We start from the raw sequence: 13,704 nt of genomic DNA, 5'->3' as shown, positions 1-13,704 counted from the left end.
GGGTAAAGGGTCACTTGTTCTAATAACTTTAAAATAATAATAATAATCCAAGAGTTGTCGGTTAAACTTGGTTATGATCCTGTGTAGAAATTCTTTTTCAGGGACGAAAAAGTCTTAAGTGTGGGGATGTTTGATGTGTTGTAAAACACACTTATTTTCCGCACATTTTATCTAAGTTTTTATATCTTGTTTACCTTATAGTTAATGTATTTTAACTTGGTTTTACATAATAATATTTATCTTGTAGGTTACGGGTTAAAGAAAGAAAAACCGGAATTCATAAGGAGCTTAAAGGCCTTGTACGCATATGATTTCAAGACAAAACACAAAGCCCGGCCCAACTTCATCTTGGACAAGCCCTAGCCTCACTAATATAATATTAGAAAAAAAAATAAAAACCCTAGCCCCCATTTGATATTTCCGATCGGCAGCTAGCAAGGAAGAAAAAAAGAGTTTTTCAACTAGGGTTTGGAGCTTGTGGAGGCTAAGGAAGAAGAAGGAGGTCAAGAAAAAGTGTCGGCAACGTTTTTCCATCAATTATAACAGCCAAGAGCAGCCATTAATCATCCCATATCCTTTCTTTTACAACATTGTTCATCAACTTTAATTTTCTTGATCAATTGTTAAGTAGTTTTGCAATTGCTTTAAAGATTGAATTGCTCTTGATTATTTTTGATTGTTGTATGATATTTATGATGTTTGGAATGAGTTATTTGATGTTTTATTTGAATAATAGTGACTGTCCAAAAGTGATGTTAGGCTAATCTTGTCGGTTCTACCTCGGAATAATGATAATTATTAGTGTTTGATGAGTTTTATGGATTGTTTGATTGATAGACTTGAATTGTTGTTGTAAAGTTTGGTTTATACATGAAATAGGTTGTGTTTGATGGTTGGAAATTTTTTTAATTTATTGCTTAAACACCTTGCGTTGGATAATTAGTTTTGTATTGATTGATCGGTGCTTGTTTGATTCTAGACTCTGTGTTTAGGGTTTGTTTGCGGTAGGTACAACCGTAGTATTTTGTTGCGTGAATTATTTGGCTAAAGTACAGCGGTTAGACACCTTCTTAGAGACCGAGAGGTGATAAGAAGTTAGGGTCGTCTCATTACCTTTGCATGCTAGAATTAGGATTGCGCGAGAGCGAGTTCGTTTCTTGTATGGTTAGGTGTTTTGAGCGACTAGTTGATCTATTTTGGTTTAAATTAAATTGTTCCTCTATCCTTGGTTGTGTAGTATTCATTACCATTAGGGTCGAGTGTTGGTGAGACCGATAGGTGAGTCAATATTAGAACACGTTAACAATTGTTTCCCGGTTTGGTTATTTTAGTCGATTAAGAGTTGTTAAGGTTTTTTGAGTGAGACCGAGAGGTAATCCAGTGAACCTGAGCGATCCTTAGTCGTGTCATTTTGAGGAACCGGGTGTCTTGATATCATTCAATCCATTTGCTTGTTAGACCTACAATTTGATTCATGCCTAGGTAGACGTTTTTCTCCATCCAAAGTCAACACAGTTAATTTTTCGTTAAGTTTTCTATTTTTGGTATCTTTTGTCATTTAGTCCAGTTAAATTACTTTAAAAAGAAAAACAAAAAATTAAAATTAATTAAATATTATTCTTGGGTAGGTCTTGTCTAGGGTTAGTGATCAGTAGCGTCTGTACGTGTCCTTGTGTTCGTTACTCAAACTTCCTAGGTCTATACTACTTACGATCGCTACACTTGCCGATTTTGTGTGGTGTTAGGATTTTCATTTTTAAATTTAAAGCTTACTTGTGAGGGTCATTCATTATTATAAACATATCATCCGACGCACATCAATGGATGTGATAATGATTGGGAGAATGAAGATGAAATGATGAGGATAAGTTCGGAATTAGGGTTTTAGGGGTTTAAATAGGTAATGCCCAAAGGCTTTTAGGCCTAAATCACTCTTAAGTCCATTAATCCTTTTTAACCTTGTCCACTATCTACATATTATTTAATTAATTTAAACGATGCCACACGATACTATAACTAAAATAAAACACGAAATACTTTGTTTAATTATCTATTGAAACTTGGCGTTACAGTTGTTATGTTTGAATTGGGTTTTATCCCACATAATACGAGGGTTGTTTTTATTTTTTGATTATAATATTTATATATTTTTTTATTTTAATTTTATTTATTATAAGGGACTTAATAATATACTTACGATTTGATGATAAAATGGTTTCACAAATAAATGAGATGTTGTAACCCTTTTAAAAGTTATCTAGCTTTCGTGAGACCCATGACCCACTTATTTTTATTTTAATTTTTGTTACTATAAAATTAAGGTTTATTGGATTTTAATAATCCCTATTGACTGTTATTGTCGATAATAATCCTTATTTATTTTATTACCATTAGCAGTCTCAAATTTAAAAAAGTTGGCCCCCAATGGTCCCCCGTTAAAAATAATGTTTTCAAGCTTTTGATCAGAAAGAGGATACGAGTCGATTGATGTAAAACTTAGCTCGAAACGGTGATCCAAACGACTTGGCTTTTGTTAATTGTAAGTTCAAACACCCGAATTGAAGCATTGTTTCGGCGTTTTGGAGCACCATTTTGAGCGAAGTTTTAAATCAATCGACTCGTATTCTCCTTCCGATCAAAAGCCCTAAAACATTACTTTGAAATTCGGAAAAAAGGTATAACGCCGTTAAATCATTTTTAACGAGGACCATTAGGGGCCAACTTTTTTAAATTTGGGGCCGCTAGTTGTGATAAAATGAATAGGGATTATTATCGGCCAATACCAGTCAATAGGGATTATTAAAATCCAGTAAACCTAAAATTAATTGTTTCTTAATTATAAATAATTTCTCTTTTTAAAAAAATTGTATATTAATTTTTAGTATATCATTATTTTGTATGATTTTCATATCAAATATTTGATGAAATAAAATTTTAATATAATGAGATGTTATAACTCGTTTAAGGACTATCTGGTTTACGTGAGACCCGTATATGTGAATTCGGATCAAATGCATGAGAAGCATCTATTTACAAATAAAACAATCTTGTAGCTTGAGAAGATGTAGGGAGCAACCAGTTATGGGGGTTGTTTTACATTATTCATTTCTAATATTTATATATATGTTTTTGGATTTTAATTTTATTTATTGTAAGTAAGTTAATAATATACTTATGATTTAATAATAAAAGGGTTTCACAAATAAATGAGATGCTATAACTTGTTTAAAAGCTATCTGGATTTGGTACTGAACATACTTTGGTCAGCAATCTGTTTTAAACAAAACAAATAGGAGTATTTGACCAACGTCTAAATTAGGCATTTAATCAAACGTGTGGTGTGCATGATTAAATTAACCATCAAAACGAATTTTAATTGTATGACATGGGTTCATGACACGCGAAGAAGCCTAAGTTATGATTAGGTATTGTTAAGTCTCGCCACAACCATATGCAAATCACATTTTATCCGAATCAAACATAAAAAAACTGAGACGTCATCGATTGATTTGAATAGTAAACCAGTGCAACTAATTAAACTGTTCGGGTTTGAGAGGAGAAGTAGAAGCGAAGGAAGATGTGCCTGGGATAACTTGTGGGAGAATCACCAACGTGAGGCAGAGAGAGTTCGTCACCTGGTGTCATCTTTCTTCTTGTTTCAATTTTGATTTAGGGGTTCATCAAGCAGGCAATTTTTATGTGAATTCATTGTGTGTTAGTTCAAAGTTTTTGCTATCTAATGTTTCTAATATGGTTTCTCCCTACATTCTCTCAAGCTATCATATTGTTTTATTTGTAAATTGATGTTACTCATGCACTTGACCCGAATTCACGGGTATGGGTCTCACTAAACCTAGATAGCCCTTAAACGGGTTATAACATCTCATTAAGTTAAAAACAAATCTCGCAAATATTTGATATGAAAATCCTATAAAATAGGGATACACTAAAAATTAATATCGATTTTATAGTAAAAAAATAAGCGGGTCATAGAACTCATCAAACCCAGATAGCTTTTAAACCGGGTTATGTCATCTTATTTATTTATGAAACCGTTTCATCTTAAATCATAATAAATAAAACTAAAATACAAAACAAAAATATAAATCTTAGAAACGAATAGTGTAAAACAACCCAGTAATAGAGGGAATATAAACTAGTGTTTTATACGTAACACATATAACAAATATGAAATATATGCTAATAGCTTTTTTATGATAATTATTTTCCATTCGATTAAGCTAGTGTTTACAATTCACATCAATATGGAAAACAAATGAGCAATAAGCTGTATCACTAGCCTTTTTTAAGAACAAATCGGTTACATTTATAGGATAAGGTTAAAATACAAAGTACAACAAAAATGAGAATGATGAGAGTGAATCTAATTCATTAATCTTATATTTGAATGGTGGAGATTAATTTAAGAATAAAAATTAATGAGAAGGACATTAAAGTAATAACCCACTTATGATGATTTTTCTCTCCACATGTCAATTCTCCCATCATTTTAAAACGTCCATAAATTTTTCATACGACATTTAAAAAAAATCACCATAATAAAAAGCGTTTTTTATTTTTAAGATGAATATCATATTGTTATATATATATAAAAAAATAGTAGGTTTTTTTATATTGTGTTATTGGTTGTTCATTGTGTTTTTTAATGGGGTTTTTCTATGCATTGTGTTATAAATTTTGGTCATTGTGTTTTTCAATTGGTACTCATATTATTATATGTAATAAAACATAACTTTGGTTCCGCAAGTACCTGATTGGGCCACTTGGCGGCACCTTAGTGGTCGACGACAATTTTTTTGTATTTTCTTTTTTGTTCCAGTACGCCGAACAAATACCATTTTTGTTTTAGTTTAGGTACCGTAACGAACGTGATAGAAAATGACCTGATTCACTTTGGTGCTGCAAGTACCCCCAGGCCATTTCGCAGCACCTTAGTGGTCGGTGGCATTTTGTATTTTTGTCTTTTCTTTTTTGTTCCAGTACAACGATTAAATGCCAATTTTGTTTTTTTTTCTGTTTTTTAGTTCCGGTATCGTAACAAATGTAACGAAAACCGACCAAATGCCAATTTGTTTTTGTTGTGTTTTAGTTCAGGTACCATAACAAACGTGACGGAGACCGACCAAATTTATGTAGAATCAAAGTCCAGGTATGACAACGCTCAGGTTTTACCAACGCTCGAGTTTTACCAACCGATGCCACCCCATTGGTCTACCTCAATTTTTATTTTTATTATTTGGATTTGTTCTGATACCATAACGCACGCAACTGAAATCGACTGAATTCGAGTCGACTAACCGCCTCAACGCCCATGACCAATAATGCTTAAGTTTTACCACCGTACGGGTTTCACTGACCTGCCCCAGCGCAACGCTCTAGAAGAAAACACTAGTTAAAGATAAAAATTAAAACAAAGATTACGTCGTTATGTCTTTTTGTTCGTCATTGTGTCTTTGTGCTTAACATTTGTCTTTTTACTTGTCATTGTGTTTTTGTCATTGTGTAATACGTTCATTGTCTTTTGTTCGGAATTTACATGTGCCATTGTGTATTACGTTCAAGTGTATTACGTTCATTGTGTATTACGTTCAAGTCATTGTGTAATATGTAGTTTACATCGTGTTTTACGTTTCAGGTCATTGTGTTAAATGTATTCACCATTGTGTCTTACATTTTAGGTCATTGTGTTATATGTATTCATCATTGTGTTTTAAGTTTCAGATTTTAAGTTTCAGTCTATATAAACCAAGTCATGGCTAGACATTATATAACACACGTGAGATGCAACCGAGTTAGGGTTCATCTAGAGACACATACGAGATGTAACCGAGTTAGGGTTTATCTAGATGCAACCGAGTTATGGTTCATCGAGAGAGAGTCAAACCTAGTTAGAGTTTGAGAGTTGTAATCAGTTTTTTTAAGCAATATTTTCTTATTAATATTAACGAGAGTTATTCGTTAGTTCGAGTTTGATTATCGATCCAGGACTTGAATTGGTATCAGAGCGATTACGCTCTCTTGGAGTTTTCCGGTCAAAGTTTTGATTAAAGGAAAGAAAATCTGATCGAGTTAGGGTCAGAATTCAAGCTGTAATCAGAAGTCGCTGATCACAGCCGCTGGGATGAGAGCGTGATCGACAACCAAGTTCATAGGGTTATCGTCGCTGCTCGTTACCGGGTTCTAATTTGCCTGCTCATAATCATGATTGAACAAGAAACTTGGTTCGATCGTCGCGTATTGGGTTCGATCGTTGTTGGTTAAACAAGGTTATTGCAGCTTTGTTTTTCTCTGTTTGGTGGTTAAACAAAGGAGACGTCAATTACTTTAGGTTCAAGACTCAAACTTCAAGAAACATAAAGTCAACAGGAGTTTCTTTTCTTTTTGTGTGTAGCCATGATTAAAAGGAAACAACAAATTTGAAGAAGAAACATAAGTCAAAAGAGGCATTCATAACCGGGCTTTTTTCGAGCAAAGCGTGTTCGGTTCTGAAGGGTTGTTCAGGTTTGATATGTTAGCATTTTTCTGACGGACTAGAGCAAGGGGTTTGAACAATTCGGTTCAATTCAAAGTTTGTTTTATACGGGTTAAACGAGTTATGTTTAGACCAAGATTTTGATTTGAAAGATGTGTTTGCGTTTTGATTCGGGAACAAAAAAAGATGAAAGAAGATTGATGTTCGCTCGATTAGATGACAAGAATCGCATCCAAAAGAGTGGATATGCGAGCTCATACGACCGAAGGAATGGTTGGGGACAGTGTCAAAGAGGTAATCGAGTTCGGGAGAGCCGAATGAGCATGTCTATGGATCAAGAGGAGTTCTTGGAGATTAAGACAAATATGATAAAGACCGAGTTTATGAGGGCCAAGATGGTTGTGAAAGCCAAGAAGGTCAAGATCATGGGTCAAATCACAAGGGTCAAAGGAAACGAGTTTGGAGTCAAAGATCCACCTATTTCTAGTTGGAAATTAGGGGGTGATTGTTGGACGTAATTTCGGACTCAAAGTCACAAGTCGGTGAACTTGAGGGACCAATGTTGACAAGTAGGTCATAGCTAGTTATGTTTCCTAATTTTTATGTAACTATAATAGGTAATGTCTTGGATAACAAGTTAGGTTAGTCTATATAAACCAAGTCATGGTTAGACATTATAGAACACATGTGAGATGCAACCGAGTTAGGGTTCATCTAGATGCAACCGAGTTAGAGTTTGAGATTTGTAATCAGTTTTTTGAGTAATATTTTTTTATTAATATAAACGAGAGTTATTCGTTAGTTCGTGTTTGATTATCGATCCAGGACTTGAATGTTGATCCTATTATGCATCGGTGATTGATTGGATGTCTTCACCATCTCCTACACACAAGACCAGACCTAGCTTATTCAGTTGGTGTTGCTAGTTGGTTCATGCAGTCTCCAAAACAGAGTCTTTTGCGACTTGTAGAGCATATTTTGAGGTATGTAAAAGGAACAATGAACATGGGAATTCGCTATGGTCGACAAGGAGGTGACGGCTTGGTTGGTTATAGTGATAGCAGCCATGCCGCTGGCCAAAGTGATGGAAGAAGCACTACTAGAATGGTGTTTTATTATGGGGATGCCTTAATCTCTTGGAACTCGTAGAAACAAAAGACTGTTGCCATGTCATCTTGCGAATCAGAATTTATGTCAGCGACTGCTAGTGTGTGTTCGGCTATTTAGTTGAAGAGTCTCTTGGGAGAACTAACGAGAAGCAAAGAAAAACCTGTTTTATTACGTATTGATAATAGCTCAGCAATTGCTCTTATGAAGAACCCGGTGTTCCATGGTTGGAGTAAGCATATTAACACGCGGTTTCATTTTATACGTGAATGTATTGAAAGGGTTGATGTCCATGTGGAACATGCAAGTGGAGAGTTGCAAAAGGCATCCGCGTTGACAAAAGTAAAGTTCGAAGAAATGCGAGAGCTAGTCGGAATGGTTGACTTGGGTTGATGAAACAAGGATTAACGGGGTGATTATTAAAGTTTAATCCTTATTTATGTTTTATTTTGAGTATGTCCTTTCCTTTTCCCTCGAGTTACTACTTGTCTTTTTTGTATCTAGGGGTTTCTTTGATGTTATATATTGATCTTATTATGTGTGCTGACGCACAAGCTTAATAAAATCAGTTTGAGTTAAGTATTATAATCTTTTATTACCAATTGTTATCCAACATTAAGATCTATGTGTGTTTCTATTTTATAAGGTATTTGCAATTTTATTTATAAACTTATGTGTGCTTTACTTTAACTAAGTATTAAATATAGTTTGCACATATTTGACATTTGCAATAGTTAAATTATTTTCCACAGCCCATTATTCATCTGTATTCATTTGATTGTGGATGTATATACTTTAATTCATGTAATATGAGAACTAACAACATTATTTATAATATATTGAAAATGGTAGTATATGTTATCAAAGACCACAGAAACTTACAACTATAGATCACTGCTATTGATGCATCACCCGGTAGGTGGGCATTGCAAAATAAATCAACTTAAATGTAGTGAAGGAAACAATATTCAATTTATCAGAAGCTATTAAATATACGTTTAAGGAGTTGGGTTTAGCTTAAATGGCTAGATTGAGTTTCAAGTTTAACTCATGAACACCTTTAGTTAAATAGGTCTTCTTTTGAGTTTACTTGTGGGAGTCTGTAAGTTAAAAACGTTTATTACAAAAGCTTAATGCCATAATTTATAATGTAATTTTGAATAAATCGATTAAAATTTAAAGAAATTGTGGGTTAAAGTTATGAGAGCGAATAAGATTTGTGTAAAAGAAAAATAAATGTTGAAAGGGCGTATATAGATTTGTTTTCATTAATAATTGCATCGACCATATGACCGTTAGAGGCTTGGGATCGTTGGGATGGCTAGATCGATCACGACGACTTTCATCGGTATCATCCATAGGGTGTTCATTGGTTCAGACATCGCTTATTTAGCTAGTGTGGATTGAATTATTCGGATATGAATTTTTTTTGTTCATAATCGATATCCGAACTGATTCGAGTTCACAATTGTCTAACCAAGCCGAATTCTATTGGTTCGGCTTCGGTTAAAAACAGAACAAAAACCAAAATAAGCCGAATTCAAACCAAATATTATTTTTGTCTAGGGCTGTGCAATGGTTTGGAACCGCGAGAACCGAACCGGAACCGGAACCGAAAATGACTAAAAAATAGAACCGGAACCAGAGCCATTTATAGTAAACCAGTTTGGTTCTAGAACCGGTAAAGTCAATTCTCGCTAATCGGTTCTATGTCAGAACCGGTTCGGTCATTTATTTATCAAATAGGTTGTGCAAACCCTGCAATTTTAAAAAGGGGATTACTCTATATAATAGTAACCAAGTTTTGAAATTGTTATAATTAGGTCACTCATAAAATATTTTGTTCCAATAAGGTCACTAAAGTTTCATTTTTGTTCCAATCTTAGATATTTTATCTAGATAGCAGGTTGGTTATCTAGGTTTTTTTTTTTTAACTTTTAAAAAGTTTGGCATTGCAAAATATTTTTTTAACTTTAAAAATTGAAAAAATTAGTAAAAAAAAGATAGTTAGGTGATATTAAAGTTAATAGTAGAATTATTAATTGCTTCGATACAAAAAAAATATAAAAAAAAGTAGGAACATATTGATTATATTGCAATTTTTTGCAATTTTTCAAATTTTTTTGTTGCAAATTTTCATTTTTTTTTTTGCAATTTAAAAATTACTTTTCTCAATTTTTACTACTTTTTTTTTTATTTTTTAAAAAAATATTATGCAATGTCAAACTATTTAAAAATAAATAAAAACCTAGATAACGCACTATATAGGTAAAATATCTAAGATTTGAACAAAAAGAAAACTTTAGTGCCATGATTTGAACAAAATATTTTATGAGTAACTTGATTGGAACAATTTCAAAACTTGGTTAATATTTTATAAAGTAATCCCTTTTAAAACAAGTTTATATAATTCTATATCTTCTTTCATGATTAAATTAATTTAGATTACGACATATGCATCCATTATATTTTTGATTAAAACCTAATTGTTGAAATTAAATAAATGAATAGTGGTGATAGATTAAAGGAAGACTATACCATTTTATATTATATTACCTAACCTTGAATCAAAATTGATCTTGACGGCTAGGTACTGAATGTGAAGAAAGAAGATTTGAATTAAAGAATGATTGAATGAATGTCAGTTAATAAGTTATCTTGTAAGAAATGGGGGTTGATAATTTTTTTCTTTTTATAATATTTCGGTTCTTTTCTTCCACGTCTAGAACCGCGATTTACCCGGAACCGAACCGGGAACCGTTTAATGTAAATGCTGAGAACCGAGAACCATAAGTAACACATGTTAGCGGTTTTGAGGCACCGGTTCGGTTTCGGTTCCTCGGTTCTGACGGTTCCGACCCGCTTCTCGCTCGCCCCTATTTTTGCCTAATTTTGCTTTATGTTTTTATTTCGCACATTAGTTTATGGATCGAACGTATTAGTTTATGGATCGAACGTGTAATTAGATTACTTGGTAAATGAGCTCAGTTGGTTGCATGTCAACAAAGTTACAAACATCGACCATTGAAAATTTCTTTCTTGACTAATAGGATTCATGTTGTTGAAACAGGAAAATAGTTAATTCAGATAAAGAACTTCAAACAAACAAGGCTAAACAAAAGATTTCTATGCTTTTCATAGCATGTGCCAAGATTTCCCAAACTCAGTGACTGAAAATGAAGATAGTTTTCTTTTTCTGTTTATTCGGAACTCGAAAGCTGATAGTCACGAGTCACGAACAAGCGCTTAGATTAGCATATGTGCAAGCTTGTATCCATGGAACTGCTTCTCTCGTGTTCCTTTCACTTCAAACTCCCACACCAATCCAAACATGAGCTTGAAACTAGGATTTGGTTGTGTGAATTGAACAAATTCTTATAGTTATGTATATGTTTATATTCATGAACCATCTTATTAATTTAAATAACTGAATACAAGCTACCAACCTTGAAAATAATTAAAATAGCCGGTTCAAACCATCAAAACCAACAAAATCAGACCTTGAATGCTCCATTGAGAAAGCGTTAATGCAATCAAACCGTACCCATTAAAGCTAAACTTAAGATTGACCCGTTTCAAACCAACTTATCAAACCCATCCATATAGTGACTCAGTTAACCAACTAATAGCATAATCAAAGCTTCAAAACCTAAGAGGCCAATAAAGCATTGATAATCACAAGACTCTCAAAAGAAAAGGATTTTATAAGATATCTGTGGTACATATATATGTTCAAATTGAATAGTTGTTAAAACATGAAAGCAACAATTATGAATATAAATAGGTTAGGAATCTACCTAACAAACCTTGACAACCATGTGGCAACAACTGTTTTGTACTTCAATGCAGCCAGAGTTCAGATAATGTTCACTTGATCATCAGATTGACCCCAAATTACACCACAATTAACAACCCTTTATCCTCAAACATCTTCAATGCAAATCTGCCACCCGACACCGACAGCCATTCTCAAACTTACCATTTGATAACAGAATCATGCAGTACCTACCAACAATTACAGGAAATGAAAAAGGCTCAACAAACTGTTAATTGCAAATTTACAATGCATAAAGAACTAAATTAGCTAAGGTTAATATGGTATTCTTGAGCAACCAGTACATGAATCAACAACGAAGATTTGGTTAATCAACGCAAACACATACTCTTGACGGTAGATTACTTGCAAAAGTGATGAATATACAAAAAATCACATAGTGTATTCTTTAACGATGAACCTAAATGAAATGAATGCATACTCAACGGCCAACACTTCAACGCGCAATAGAAAATGTAAGACTCTTCAAAAGACAACAGATTGACACTAGACAAACTATGCTCAAAAGATTGACAGCACCTGCTAATGTTATGCAATTGCACCCAATTTCCCAAATGTGTATGCAATTTCCATCCAAACACATGTATAAACTAATAATAACAAAATCAAAATTGGCCTGTTTTGATCTCTACAAACTGAATTTCCATTCGGGTATACAAAGACAACAATAATCTCACCTCTGTTTACTTGGATAATCATCCCAGATGGACACACAACTTCTACTTTTGGTTATGAGTCATTTGATGCGGATAATGTGAAACTGACCCAATATTGTTTCCAGACCAGTCTTTCGGTTGCATCATCATATTATACGGATGCGAACGATGCTCAAACCCGTTATAATAAGCCCGACCACCACCACCAGCCGAACCAGGCACTATCTGTGGCTGCGGTGGGTAGGGCACGGGCACCATCTGAGGTGGGTACGGCATGGGAATCGGAACCCTACCATGCCCAATTTCATTCCCACTCGCACCACCAGAATCACGCAAACTTTTAGGAACCGGAGTTGAAGCAAACAAGTGATCCGAAAGCGACGGCCCCTCATTCGACAACCCCTGCATCCGTTTCAAATAAAGCCTGTACTTCTGAAGATGACTGGCAACATTCTCTCTAGTCAGTCCCTCAACATTCATCAACTGCGTAATTGTTTTCGGAACCGCGTTCTTCACGCCTAAATGCGCAACCACTTCAACGAACCGCTTGTGCAGCTGCGGCGTCCAAACTAATCGGATCCGTTTCGACGTCCTAGCTGAGTCAGCTTCCTCTCCACCACCACCGACTTCACCACCGCCACCACCGCCGCCGCCGTCGCCCGCGCCGGAGCTATCAACTCTCTGTAATTTCCTCAACGGCGAACCGTCACGAGTCAGATCGACAGTCTCCTCACCTTCTAGAACAATCTCTTCTTCTCTATCATCACTAACCGATTTGAAATCATTGATTTTGTTCATAACGTGAGGCTGCGACTGCCTTCCGAGAGTCCACAAAGTGTCACGAGAAGCCCGATCAACATCGATCATGCTCCGGTGAGGCTCCGGCGTGATGCTGAAAGCCGATGCCAGCTCCGGCGAAATCAGAAACTGAGACAGCGGCGGCAAATCAGCGGCGTTCGGTAACCCGGCCTCCCACTCCGTAACTCTGCCGCCGCCGGTGACGTCGTAGTCGGTGATTCTGACTTCTTCTCCCATAATTGTAGAAAAATTAATTAATTAATTAATAGGTTTTAAATGAAATTAACGCTTGGATGGATGTTAGATTAAATTGAAGAGATTGAAGATATTTTGTTTCCGATGGGGATTGAGGTCACGTGTGGTAGATGGAAGATATTTGGGGAAAAAGGGTAAAGTGCACAACGTATCTATCTGCCAGAAGTATCTAGATGCCAGCGTGGATGTCATATTTTGAGTATTGATTGATTTAGGGCCTTCGTAAGACCCTAAATTTTAAATGCTAAAGATATTTGAAATGCATATACATAATTTTAAGATGCCTCATTTTATTTGTATTCGGATGCCCTAAGGTTTTATTTGGATCATATTGTATATTTCCTCTTCTAAATCATGTTTAGTTACATATTTATCCTAACAAAAAATTCAGTTGTTAGTATGGGACTAGCCCATTTGGTAGAGGCATGCGTCTCTTAGAAGAAGTAGGAATTTTGGTTGTTCATAACAAAATTTTCAATTGTATATTTTGCCATACTTTAATGAAACTTTTATATTGAAAAATTACCCTTTCATAACTTAAAAGACTCTAATTTTGAACT

General features: G+C 34.6%; 1 protein-coding gene across 2 annotated transcripts; it reads right to left on the bottom strand.

Annotated features, from left to right (window-relative positions):
- Positions 1-11,942: 11,942 nt before the first annotated feature.
- Positions 11,943-13,151, bottom strand: LOC143619750 (transcription factor PCL1-like). Of its 2 annotated transcripts, XM_077091607.1 has the most exons (2): positions 12,736-13,151; positions 11,943-12,702 (listed from the first exon to the last, which is right to left on the bottom strand). In XM_077091607.1, exons 1-2 carry the CDS (start codon positions 13,124-13,126, stop codon positions 12,155-12,157), a joined length of 939 nt encoding a protein of 312 aa, XP_076947722.1. In that variant the 5' UTR covers positions 13,127-13,151; the 3' UTR covers positions 11,943-12,154. The 2 variants fall into 2 exon arrangements, with proteins under 2 accessions (XP_076947722.1, XP_076947721.1); XM_077091606.1 differs by having other exon boundaries at positions 11,943-13,151.
- Between the last annotated feature and the right edge of the window lie 553 nt (positions 13,152-13,704).

Source organism: Bidens hawaiensis, unplaced genomic scaffold, assembly GCF_021521415.1.
Source record: "Bidens hawaiensis isolate Kalapana, Puna unplaced genomic scaffold, B.hawaiensis_p1.1 tig00002507_1, whole genome shotgun sequence".
Lineage (NCBI taxonomy): Eukaryota > Viridiplantae > Streptophyta > Magnoliopsida > Asterales > Asteraceae > Bidens > Bidens hawaiensis.
This window is presented reverse-complemented; position numbering and strand designations above follow the sequence as displayed.

Bases quoted from the DNA above. Each gene is read 5' to 3' on its own strand.
- LOC143619750 (XM_077091606.1), bottom strand. From the start codon at position 13,126: ATGGGAGAAGAAGTCAGAATCACCGACTACGACGTCACCGGCGGCGGC.